General features: G+C 36.4%; 1 protein-coding gene across 2 annotated transcripts in view; it reads right to left on the bottom strand.

Annotated features, from left to right (window-relative positions):
* The window catches only part of ADAMTS20 (ADAM metallopeptidase with thrombospondin type 1 motif 20), a 195,487-nt gene that overhangs the window by 86,740 nt on the left and 94,919 nt on the right, over positions 1-13,828 (bottom strand). For both annotated transcript variants that reach the window (XM_030835354.2, XM_060306576.1), the window contains exons 12-18: positions 10,759-10,904; positions 9,376-9,557; positions 9,142-9,278; positions 6,966-7,083; positions 4,504-4,599; positions 1,567-1,733; positions 1,282-1,411 (exon numbers count right to left, since the gene is read on the bottom strand). In XM_030835354.2, coding sequence (XP_030691214.2) covers positions 1,282-1,411; positions 1,567-1,733; positions 4,504-4,599; positions 6,966-7,083; positions 9,142-9,278; positions 9,376-9,557; positions 10,759-10,904 — 976 coding nt within the window. The remainder of the gene's footprint in view (positions 1-1,281; positions 1,412-1,566; positions 1,734-4,503; positions 4,600-6,965; positions 7,084-9,141; positions 9,279-9,375; positions 9,558-10,758; positions 10,905-13,828) is intronic.

The following is a 13,828-nucleotide window of genomic DNA, read 5'->3' as shown; positions in this document are numbered from 1 at the left end:
ACAGAGACCGGCTTACCCAGTTATGCTGGAATGCTTGTGCCAGCTCCCCAAACCGAAATTCTCTTCTATAAAGCATAACCAGGGTCTTTCGTCAAAATGAATTCCTCCATCTCCTGTGTTCCTAAAGCTTTGTTCCTACTTACAGCGTTGTCCCAGTCAGCCTGGCATCATTTACTTCAGTCTCCCTCCCCGGAGACACTGCTTAAACAGGAATGCCTGTTTCCACACTATCATCCGGGCACCCCTGTCCCGACACCACAGGACGAAGTCTGTGCCTTTTTCTGAACGGGATACCACAATTTCTTTGGCACCTTGAGGTCAGTTTGTTAAAATGTCCCGCATGTTTCCATCATCTGTGATCACCTCTGGCCACCTACCTTCTCTCAGCTCTTTTCCATACTGTTCTGATCTGACTCTTCTGACTCACTGCTCCCCTAATTGCCAAAACTTGTCTCTAGTCCCCATCGGAACTACCTTTCCATTCTATACAAACTTCCCTATATCTTCCCGTTTCACCTCCTCAAACTGCCCCCTCCATCTTTCCTGGGGTCTTCTCTGTGCATACCTGTAGCATTGCATTTACCATTTAAAACTAAGATGACCTACGCATGCCTCTGTTTCATCCATATGACTTTAAAGCTTTAATGCAAATCAGGGTCCTAATAATCCAAAACAAAGTAGCCTCTCAATAAACATTTACTGATTTGCACAAATGTAGCATCACACAACTAGGTATTCGTAATTACAGACTGCCCAAAGACACCAGTCTCTTCATTTGCTTTCTCTACTACAAATTTCGCTGTTTTTCCATCTCCCTCTATATTCCTTTCAGTTACCCATCCATCAGTACAAGCACATTTCCTTGTGGTCAGAGAAGGGAAATAAAAGAATGAGAGAATGTTCACACCCCAACACTAAAAGAGGGAGATGGGTGGCTGGGAAAGCGTGTTGAGGGGAAAGGACAAGAGGGTGGGTATTTCACCGGGAAACAGAGTCCCAGTTAGAGAACCCTTCTGTGACGGCGAGAAAGAGAACGAGGACGTGATAGGGAAGAAGCAGTGATGGAGAACGTTGAAAAGGGTAGAGATAAGGGAGGCTGTTAAGTATAAGAATCAAAGAATAAGTGGGGAGAAAAGCAGGAAGAGAAAAAAGACAGAAAACCTCTGTATGTCTGTGTGGTGTACATGCGTGGATTCCACAGGCAGTCAGACTCAAGAGCACCCCAGATTATACCAGCATGCAGAGCTGAACTTTTGTCTCTTTCATTTAATACCAGTGTACCTTGACACATTTTTGTACAGTCTTGCCATGGTCCATATGGGTCCCACGTGAACAGATCACTCTTCTCTTCCATGGGGATATTGAAGGAATAACGTACATCAGGGTTGTAGAGATTACCCACACATAAAACCTCAATAAAAATACAAAGGAGCATGCCATTAATTCATAAAAGATATACTCTTAAAAGATATAATTTTTATGTTTAATAATAAATGCAAAGCACTTAAGCATCATACTTTACTAACATGATTAAAACTATCTTATTAACAACTACTGAGAATTTACCTGCAAAAGAAGTTCTTCTTCCAGACGATCAGTACTATTAATTCTTTCAATCGAGTTGTTTGAACCACTGTATTCAAAAATAGCTCCTTGTACGTTGATTTCTTTTTTGGACATACTTACAACAAAATTCCCATTCAAAAGAAAATTCCCTTGAGTGTCTGATAATGCTGTAAAAGGAGAGTACTCATGAAATAGCAAAACCAGTCAATGGTACAGAAGCATTTTTAACTTTTACAATCCACATCCTTTTTTTGAAATTAGAGAATATAAACATAAGTTAATATGGAGGAAATAAACTTTATTTTACTGTAAAGTGGTATCTAAGCCATATGCAGGGAAACTTCAGCACATCAGCCAAAGACATGAAAATAAATTCACCCCATAATTTTTCCTTCCGAGAAGGTCATGTTCCACAAGGTGTGCAGCTCTGGAGAGACACACAAGAAGTGGGAAAACAGAAAGAAGTCATGCACCGGCCTGCAGACAGATCAGCTAAATCAATCCTGGTCATCCATGGTGAGGAAAGAAAGGGCAGCCAGACCGCTGCGGCATTCCGTTAATGCTTATCTTGGAAAAAATGTACAAAGCTTCAACACTCTAGCGTCAACGTTCTAAAAGGCCATGCCTCTCCACTCCTCTCTCTGTAAACATCTGGATCTTCTTCATGGCAAGGCGTTCATCACTGCTCACGCATACGTGAGTGACTGCTGCTTTTCAGAATCCTCTGACCTCCCTCTCTGTTCTTACCCCTTCTTATTCTCTCTTTTTCCCCAATGCAAGGTATTAATATCAGCCTATCAAATATGTATCCGTATGTCTATCTATATACTAATATTTACATATGTATATAATAGAGTATGTAACAATATGTATTCACGATTTGTTACTTTTTATTTTTTATTTATTTTTTGTTGTTGTTACTTTTTAAACGCAAAAAGTACATGGTGTCCACAGTGATGTGGTAGTAAAAAGACCACAGAATTTGGTATTAGAACAACTGGTTTAAATTCAAGTTGTTCCAATTAATTACTATGTGATCTTGGATAAACTACTTGCTTCCTAATTGCATAACAGGAATAATAAAAATTCTTACCTCACAGGCTTTTAATCGGAATCAAATTTGGAAAGTGTTTGTAAAAGTGTATAAACTGTAAAAAAGCACTGTGCTTTTTTTTTTAACTTTCAAGAGGATATATGATATTTTAAATTTTGCACTAATAAAAACTCCATATTAATAAAATATATTTTTGCTGCTTTACTTCTCAGTGGAATAACTGTTTTGGAAAACATTTGTTTGGTCTTCCAGGGAACCCCACCCAAAGCATACAAATTACCTATGATTAAACTTACTAAATACTACACACCTCAAAGCAACCATGAAGGGATTACTGCCAAAGGCATTTGGTGTTCCTGTGTCTGTATGGACTACGGTGATTGTCTTTATACATTACACTGAATTCAGTGAAGAACAAATAAAGTCCCACATTTATCCTATAAAATGAAAATCTGGACATTATCAGAAGTGGATAGGCCTATTTAAGGGACTACCAGTTACATTAAAACTAAGGGAAATAAAACTTTACTGAGAAAAATTGTATACATTTCATTATTTTTAGTTACCAAAGCAAATTTCATAAATATAAATATTTTACAAGTCCTTTCTAATGTCTTCACATGTTTATTTTGCTCACTCCAATTTAGATTTTGATATTTCCATTAGTAGTTCTTTTACAAAGTATAGTGATACTTTATTGGTGAACATTTCCAATTTTTAAACTTGGGCAGAACCCAAATATCTATATTTGGATCCTAAGAGAGACATATTAAATTATCTACAATATGGTAGCATATATCTATGTATATGCAAAAGAAAAAGAATTGCAACTAAATGTAAAACGTTAAAACATTTACATTTGATTTTCTTTGGGAAATTTTTGCATTTCTTATAGAGGTGAAATTGACGTAACATAGAATTAACCATTTTAAACTGAAGAATTTGATAGCACTTAGTACATTCACAATGTTGTATAACCACCACCTCTACTTAGTTCTAAAACTTTTTCATCATCCCAAAAGGAAAACCTACATCTATTCAGCAGTCGTTCTCTTTACAATTGACTCTATAATGCCAAATATAATTCTTGAGATAAGCTGTTCATTATATATTCAGATTTCAAGTTAGAAGAGTTGATTACTTGGGCCAATATTTCACATTTCATTAATGTGAAGCAGGTACTTTCTCATTATCAGCTTTGCATCACCAGTTTGGTGAATTACGAATTAGTCAATATTAAGGTATTTATCAGACACAAAGAAAAGGTTTGTAAAGCATTCTTTTCATCTCTGGGCCTAAGTGAAATTCTTTAAGCCTAAAAGTTAATTTCCAAAAATAAACAACAACTGAAATTTATACTCTAGAATTAGCTAAAGGACAATATACTATAACTATACTCATTAACATCTAAAAATATGAAACCATAATTCTTTCTGCCTTTCTGTAACATAAGAGCTTTGTAAAAGTTGTATTTAAAGACTTTTGCTACATGGTAAAGACATTTAAGAAAATTCTTTAAAACATTTAACCCCAAAGAGGTCTATAATTAACTTTAGATAAAGATAGAAGGATAGAGGATTTTATTCTAAATACACACACAACTTTAACTGAATATAACCTCTGGTTTTCTAAAACACCCTCATGGGAGAAAAAGTTTAATTTACTTTCCAGAATTTAGTTAAGGATTTTTAAGATAGGATATGGTGTGTAGCTCAAAAAGAAATCACGCATAGGGAGTCACATGACTTAAGCTCAGTGTGAACTGAAATTGCACGTTTGTTCAAGGGGCTCTTCTTGCCTTCCAAGAATTTACAGCACCCACAGACCTCTGTGAAATTGCACACGAACCACATACTGGCTGCTGTTTAACTAAAAATGTTTACCCAGGTAATTGTCATCTTCTGGTTTTCCAGAATAGCTGTGCTGAAGAATATCAATGTTTGTTGCTCCTGGGGGAATCTTTACAACGACATTATAACCTGCAATAGAAGTTTACACATGTTAACTTTCACAAAAAGCAGAATGGCCAGGAGGCTAGTACCGCTGAAAGAAAAACCTGAATAGCATAGCAGACTTAATTTCATCTTATCTTTGAAAGATGATATCGTGCTTATTCTTTTTGAATCAGTGCCTTATATAAATTACTAAGGATTAAGAAAAAGTGGTTGTTGTCTAGAAATACACAGTCTGGGATTCTTAAAGTACATTTCTTAATTACTCTTACTTCTAAAATTCTGAATATAGAATAAGAATGAAACTAGTATTTTAGCTCCTGAACTATTTAGTACACATATTCATTTTAAAATTTGACCAATACTTTTACATCTTATACTTCCTAATGAGGAAAAAAATTCTAAATGCTATTCACAAGTCCAGGAGATATAAAAATAGTTGGTCATTGCTATATGTGTACACAGACTCAGTGAACAGCAAAATAATGAAAGTTAAAGAGAAACATTTTTCTTAAGCTTTTAGGTTCTAGTGTAAGCAAGAATCCCTATAGTTACCCCCCAAATTTTACATTATTTTGTAAAGTCTACTAACAAATTGTCAAGAGAAAAGTAAAAAGTTTACTCAAGAGAAATGAAAATGTTTCTGTTTTATGAAACCGAATTCAACAACACTGGCACTTCTCAAAAGATGAGGAAACACTATATCAAATATACATTAAACAAGAAGCAACGTTTCTCCTGCACTAAAACCACTCATGTCACAGTTTTCCGAATACTCTCAGGTTTTAAGTCAACAATTAATTTTGCTCTAGTGATATTATTCTAAGTTTTTCCTTTCCCCTTTTAGGATTTTCCTCTTCTATTTAATACATAAAAGGAGTTAAAATTTTTCGTATGTACTGACTTGATAAATATAGAATGAACTTAAGAAAAGGAAGTTTTCAAAGAGCTTACGTTTGAAACCTTGATATGAAATTACCTTGCATGTTTTTAGAGCAGCCTCATTTATTTATATCTCTTTAAGACATCACATTTAAACGTAAAGTGATAAATGATCTGATGATTCTGTATACACTATATGCATATTGGGTGTAGGTTATAAGCCTACAAAAATAATTTTGACTCATGATTTTTTCACTATAAAATATCCCTACCAGCTCCACTATTTTATGTCTTTGCTATTTTTTCAAGAAAGCGTTCCTAGGCATTGCAAATGTGACAAAATGAAGGCTACCACCAGGGGGCAGTAATGTGACAAACGCTATTCAGACCCTGCACATGAGTTTAAGATCTTTTTCCGTTTGCAAACTGATTAAGTCATAGTACAATTTTGTCAAGGTTAAATATATGATCATAATTTGGTGCATGTGGTTTTACACAGGAAAAAAAAAGTTTTTCAGTGAATACAGACCAGACTTTGATAAATGTGTGCCATTGGTTACAAAAGGGGATCAAATATTTACGGCTCCCGTGAAATAATGAATCATAATAACTAGAAAAATAATGTCAAATTATCTAGTAACTCAGATTCATAAGCACGACCAGAGTATGAAATGTACTATGCTTTTCATATAGATAAAAATATAAATTGTGTTTTAAATTATACTGCTTTAACTGAATTCTTACTAACTTATTAAACAACTATGTTCAAAAATATGTGAATACAATTTAAAGCTGAACAATAAAGCTGTAATAAAAAATACATTTTTATTTTGCAAGGAAAGTTTTAAAAGGCTGCTTTTTATTACCATAAAAAGAAAAAGTTTTCTCAGAAAATTTAATGGAAAATGTCTGACATATTGTATTCTCATAATTTTGAAGAAAAATGAAACCGTGGCCAAACATCAATTATATCTGTAATCCAGATACTTCCCGAAAAATCAAATGTAACACTAATTCCAGATTAGCACTGAAGTTAATGGTTTCATCCTTCACCTTCAAGCAGTTTCAATATATCATCAATATGAAACACAGTAGATAGGCCAGGTCACGCACAAAAAAATGTGGTTCAAATGATTAAAAATAATTGAAAGCGAATTTCCTGTAAAAATTATAAATAAATACAATACAAATTACAGGAAGAGCAGTAAAAACATTTCTTTAACTGGGGGACTATTCACACACCATTGTCAAGCTGCACCACATTTACTCTAATAAATGCACCTAACAAATTTTTAAGGATCAGATTTGTCTTAAAGCAGGTTATTCATTAATTAATTAATGTATTCATTAATTCAATGATACATCTGGTATAAGATTTAATTAATCATTATGAACTAAGGTACAGAATAGACAAAACAATAACGAGCCATTACTATTATTCCTTCATTATATACTCCATTATATACTCCATTATACCCAAAGAGAAAATTAGAAAGAACTGCACAGCTCACCATAATGGGCACTGTTGAAGGCACCTGCCATTGTCCTGCATGAGGAGTTATCCCCACCACACACTCCACATCTGTCTCTCCTGGCCTTGGAATTTAATACGTGATCACAGCCAGCTTGCTTCAAAATACAATAATTACAATGAACGTCATAAAAAGGACTAATGAAAAGCATGGTGCTTTATAAACAAAGTTCTTTTCAAAAATATTCTTTCAATTAATAGGAGATTCAATACACAGGGTTTTTTCAGAATACTGATCTTGTTTGTACACCAGTATTTTCACACATCTGTTCACATGGTTGAAAAAGCAATGTTTTTTAAAGGGTCATCCACATACTTCCTGCATCAAAATCACATGGCGTGGGATTTAAAAAGACAGATTCCCAGATTTTCTGAATTAAAATCCTTGGAGGTAAAAACCTAGGAATCCAAATTGTAACAAACACTGACAGTGATTCCCACATCCGTCATTTGAAAATCACTCTTTAAAGTCACGTAATTCAAAAGGGACAAAAAGTAACACATTACAATAACTCCAAAAAGATGTCTTTCATGATTCACGTTTTTCACTCATGACCTTAGAACTCTGGGAATTAAATGAGCACTTTTGAGAGAAACAATTTACTTCTTTAAAATTAATACCTAGCATAATAAACAGTGATTATGAAAAAGAATGAATAAATAAATAAATAAATAAAGGTGAAAGTATACATGGTTTGTTCTAGGGCTTTGAAAGAACAAGTGCAGCTCTTCTCCACACAGATGGTGTCCTCTGCATACATTGCAGTAACGTTTAGTTCTTTGGAATATTCCTTTAAATTTAGTGATCAGGAAAGTAAGAAAAAATCATAAGCCTCATGACTTTTTACTCACAAGGCAAATATTTCCAAAATTTCATCCAGATATTTTCTGAAGGTAACATGAATCTTTATGTTCAGATACTTGTCATATTTTTTCATGGTATTTGACTCTCTGCTGTTAATTTAAATAAAACCAGTTTTTAAGGCCACCAAGTACCCTTTTTCTAGTATTTAATCTATTCCCAAAGTGTAATTTAAGTTTCTCTGAACATCTCATTAGCCCTTTGGGTGCGAGGCCTTTCTCACCTAGGTAACTGGTAATAGATGTTTGGTTATAGGGAGAAGAAATTGGTCCTATTAAGTTCCACTTAATGAAAGGAATGAGTTCACAAGATGACATTTGTATTCTTTAGACAGCATTCACTATCCTAGTTCTCAAACTCACCATCCATTTTTAAGATCACCATCTGCAATTTGCATGCTTCGATTCAGGGGCTCATCTGCTCTCACCTGGAATCCTGCTAAATGGCCTACCTAACTCCAATTTCCTGACAATCCAGTACATTCTGAAGATTCTGACATGCAAATCGAATCACATCTCTTGCTTAACTCTAAATCCTTGTATTTCCAAGAACTTCAGGAAAAAATTTCATATAACCACCATCAGCTGGTAGCTACCTCTACCCCTGGCCCCTTACTTCTTCACCTTTCTAAACCTACTTAGCTCCAGACTCACACCCTCCAAGAGCATTCCCCAAATCCTTTACCCACTTCCCCACAGAACAAGACACTCCTCCTACATCGTCCCCATGCCACCTTGCAGATGAGCCCATAGCACTGCATTCTAATTGTGTGTGTGCCTATCTCCCCCACAAATCTGTGTCCACATTGGCGGCAGGTGCTCTGTTCCGTTCTTTCATCTTGGTGACCAGAACGGTATGTGACATCTAGCAGGTATTCGGTAAAAGTTTGCTGAACGTCTGTAAGAAGTTAGAGAATGGAGAGAGGGAGGGAGGATATCACTGCTTCTAACACTGAGGGGAAAAATGTCACCACGAAAGGGTCATGTTCGAAGTAGCAAAAGGACTTTACAACCCTTGGGTCCTAATACATTCTATCTTTTTAGGAAGCTGACCTCATCTTTCATCTTGATTTTAAGTGCCATAGGCAAAACAAAATCAGCAAACTCATCTTACTGCTTCATGAGTCACTCCTAATGCCGGAGAATGGCCTAGGAATAGGCAGCCCGGTAGCAACCAAGGATGCTGCGCTGAATTCGCAAGAACGTATCTGAAGTCATAGCAGCAGTATTTGGTTAGAGTTATAGAAGGAAAATAGTATTTTGAAAGTCATTTTAAATGTAGTAAGTTTACTTACCCGACACAGACCTTGAACACAGATGTCATTTGTTTCAGTTCCACAAGGAGTACCATCGGCAACCCTGTCCTTCAACTGGTAGAAGTTAGTGGTTCCAGCCACACGACAATACAGTTTACAACGATCTTTCATGGCAACTGTAAGAAAAAGTCAAATTCTGGGTGTACGATAACACAGCTATGTGTTCCTATGTCTCAAAAATTTTTACATTAAAAAAAAATTCTAATTACTTACTCCCACTATATTTTGGAAGCCACCTCACATTAGGGGACAGACCATGGATGTTGAAATGTTTACCATCAAAATCAGAGCACTGCTTCTCACGAAAGTCCTGCTTGCCTTTTGGACATGAATCAGTGTTACATGATCGAAATTTCATCCTGCGGCCCACACAGTACTTTCCTCCGTTTCTTGGCCTAGTCAAATTCATTACATTGTAAAGCACATCAGTACAAGATTATTTCTGCCATTTACTTCTAAAACTCTTCCATTCCTTTCCAGGACCTGGAAAACCACTGATGTCCCACTCACACTTTTCGTTTTTAACAGAAGTATGTAACGTGGTTGTGAAGCAATTCTGTGGTTAATGAAACTGTAGAAAATATATTTTAACATGGACACTGTGGCCTGGAGGGCAGAAATGATGTCTTATTCACGACTAGATTAACTAACAAGGAGCTAAGTAATGATGGGGATTTGTTTTAAAACCTCAAAAAAGGGTTTCTTCATTTTGGAGGTGTGGGGACACACAGAGTGAGCCAAAGATGATCAGAAAGGAAGATGATAACACGTTAAATTTTAAAAGAAGTATATATGCCTCTTTGCTGTGTATATCCTACTTATCACTCAGTTCAAAGAGTTTCACGGTATCAATCTATAGCCATCTATCGCTATATCAACTTATGCTGGAACATAAAAACTCTTTTGTCGGTGTTTTTCTTTTAATATGAAGACTTTCAGCATAATTTAGCTTTTCAAAAATTCAAATAAACTAAGTCGGATTTTATTCAAAGTATGTCACATTTCTGCATTAAAAAGTCTTCACATATATAACATATAACAACAGAAACATTATTTTTAAATTTTTATGGAATCCCTAAGTTCTTTTAAATAGTTTGGTGAGCAGGACCTATGCTTCAGTTCTTATTCAAACTAAAGACACTGAAGCATCTATAACATGAAAAGAAGAGAAAGAAAATATGACATGACAGATTATACCAAACAGTAGAAATACGGTAACAAAACTACATATTTCATCCAGGAAAGCCAAAACATAGTCGAAAGGGGCCAGGATCTTCCAACGGAAGCACAGTAAAAGTAAAACTGCCATTATATTACCATCATTATTGACAACTATTCCTCAAATTTACACCAGATCAAAAAAGAAAGAAAATGGCTTGGTCTTGATTCAAATTCTCAAGACTATTTTAATTTACTTTTTTGTTTAAGGTCTGAATCTACCAAGATATAAAGTAACATGGCTTAAAGTACTCCAGAAGTTTTCTGAATCTCAGAAACTTACAGACTGACCTCCAGTTTTAGAAGTGAATGAAATTGATGTTTACTTTCTGGTGCCTTGAGATAATCTTAATTTACAGTGACATAAAAAGGACATACTCGGGCCGATTACAGAGCCTGGTTGTGCTTTTGATTCCACCTCCACATGTTCTTGAACAAGAACTGTAAGGTCCCCACGGTCCCCAATCGCCATCTACAGGACGTGTGTCCATTTCTTTGTTTACACATAGCCCATGGTGGCAATGCTATAAAAATAAAACAAAAAGAAATGATTCATGCATTATCTCATTGGGACATCGTAGTAATAATAACAATAGCACAGAGATCAGTAGAAAAATGGGTATACAATTTTAAGCAAAATGTTATCAATTCAGAAATGAGATTACACGTGACACCACTCTGTGAATATTTCCTGAGTATCTACTGAGTAACTGTAAAAAGATCGACAGAATGCAAAAATGAACAGGAAATTTACCTTGCCTATGAGATCTATAGTCTCATTGGAGAGGGAAGACCTACACATATGGGGAAAACTTAAATAGTATAATGAAAAATATTTTTGAAAAAGAAGCAAACAAATATTTGTTAACGTGGTATTTGTCCATGCTTCTATTTTTATGCAAAGATATCTATCACTCTCCCATGCCTTAAGCTAACTTTCGGCTCTATCTCATTCAAAGTCTCAAAGACCACTTCGTTCCTTGCTTTCATCAAGAAAGCAGAAACGTACAAAAGAATCTGCCCAAAATCTCCCACCATCCCTTCTACCCACCCAAAAGCATCTGTGCCCAGTACTCAACCTTCCTGCCAATTAGTATACATGAAAAATCCAAAGTCGATCCCTCCACTGTGCCCCTCATCTCATCTCTTCTCGCTACTCCAAACACCACTCCAGCAATTCTCCCATCTCTCCTACATCATCACTGCTCCAGGCACTACTACATGAAAGCTAATCAAAACACGGTCCATGCACGGATGCCAGGCTTTGAACTAGTCACTGTCAGTAGGGAGAAGAGGTATACAGAAGTTGAGAGTAAGCGTTCAGAAACTTTCAGAAGATTTTGACAGAGTAATTTCGTTTATTAAAGTTAATCATTTTAAAATTAGCTTATATTAGTTCTATTTTTAACTGTGCTAAAATACACATAACAAAATTTACTCTCAACCATTTTCAAGTGTACAGTTCAGTGGGATAAAGAACATTCACATTGGTGCACAACCATCGCTATCTATAAACAGAACTCTTCTCCAAACTGAAACTCTGGACCCATTAAACAGTAACTCCCCATCCTCCCCTCCTCCCAGACGCTGGCAACCACCATTCTACTCTGTTTCTATGAATGTGACTGCTCTGTATATCTCACATAATTGAAATCACACAGTATTTGTCTTTCTAGGATGGGCTTATTTCACTTAGCATAATGTCCTCAAGGTTAATCCATGTTGTAGCATGTGTCAGGACTTCCTTCCTTTGAAGACTGAATAATACTGCATTGTACGTATATATCACATTTTCGTTATCTATTCATCCGCTGATGGATACTTGCGTTGCTCCCATCTCTTGGCTATTGTGAATAATGCAACTCTGAATACGGGTGTGTGAATATCTCTCAGAGACCGTGTTTTCAATTCTTTTGGATATATACCCAGAAGTGTTTGTGTTGGGTCTATTTCTATTTTTAATCTTTTTGAAGAACCACCATTTTGTTTTCCACAGAAAAAAACTGGCTTACACTTTGAATGTCTTTTTTCATTCATTTTTATCATTTTGTGCAAGAGTATGCTTATAAATGACCAGAACTGTTTAAAAGAGAAGACTGGTCCTTTATGAGAGATAGTTTGAGAAGCACTCCACTCATGCTCTTTAACTTCCAAACATACTCTTGTTTCTCCCACTTTAACAACAACAACAACGAATTTTTCTTAGATCTCGTTTTCTTCACCAGTTATTGACCTGTTTTTCCTTGAAAGAGTTGTCTACGTTTATTGTCTAACTCTCTCTGTCTATTCTCTCTCATCATTCCACCGTCCATGAACCTGCTCATGTGTACATCACCAATGGCCTCCAGGACACTATGATGAATGGCCAGTTCTCAGTCTCTGCCTTCATTGATTTATGTGACACAGTATGTGACACAGCTGATCATTCTTCTTCTTTGATACATTTTTTCTTCTCTTGGTTTCCAGGGTTTGGCACACTCTTGGTTTTCTTTTCTCTTTAATGATTTCTCTTTTGCAGTTTCTTTTGCTATTTCTTCTTCTTTTTGACCTCTTAATGTCCCCAGGCTCAGATTGTAGTCCTTTATTCTTCTTTATTGACAGTCATTCTCAGTCCAGATCTCTCTCCTGAACTCCAGACTCCATAGACAGCTGCTTCCTCATCTTCATTTGAATGTCTAATAGCCACTTTAACTATAGCGCATCAACACTGAACTCTTGCCTTGGCCCCTCAAAATCTGCTGAGTTGACTCATTTGATCAGCTAAAAACCTAGTCATCTTATCTCTTCTTCCTCTAACATTCCATATCTAACACATTAGCAAATGCTCTAGTTCCTTCAAAACCATACACAAAGTTGAGTTTTAATCATCACCTGGTTTCAGCCACCTGCATCTCTCATCTCCATTATTTCAACAGCTCCCTGAGTACATCTCCTCCGTTTCTACTCTTGGCCCTTACAGTTTAGCCTCAACAGTTGTCGGAATGGTCATGATCCTTTTTTAACTTAGTTTAAAAATTAAGTCAAATTAGGTGACTCCTCTGCTCAAATCCTTCAATTATCTCACTCTGAGTTATACAACATTCTCACAATGGCCTGCAAGTTCTTCCAGTAACTTCCCATACATCTCTCTCTCTCTCTTCACTCCACTCCAGCCAAAATGTCTTCCTTGCTCTTCCTTGAATACTCCAGCAGTACTCCAGACTTAGGAGTTTGGCCATTCCCTTTTCCTGAAGCTCACTCCCCCGGGATGTCCTCAAAGCTAACTCCCTCACTTCCTTTAAAACAGCTCATGGGCTTCCCTGGTGGCGCAGTGGTTGAGAGTCCGCCTGCCGATGCAGGGGACATGGGTTCGTGCCCCGGTCTGGGAGGATCCCACATGCTGCGAAGCGGCTGGGCCCGTGAGCCATGGCCGCTGGGCCTGCGCATCTGGAGCCTGTGCTCCACAACG

This window comes from Globicephala melas, chromosome 10, assembly GCF_963455315.2.
Source record: "Globicephala melas chromosome 10, mGloMel1.2, whole genome shotgun sequence".
In the NCBI taxonomy this organism is placed as follows: Eukaryota; Metazoa; Chordata; class Mammalia; order Artiodactyla; family Delphinidae; genus Globicephala; species Globicephala melas.
Note: the sequence above shows the minus strand (reverse complement) of the source record. Positions and strands in the feature narration are given on the sequence as shown.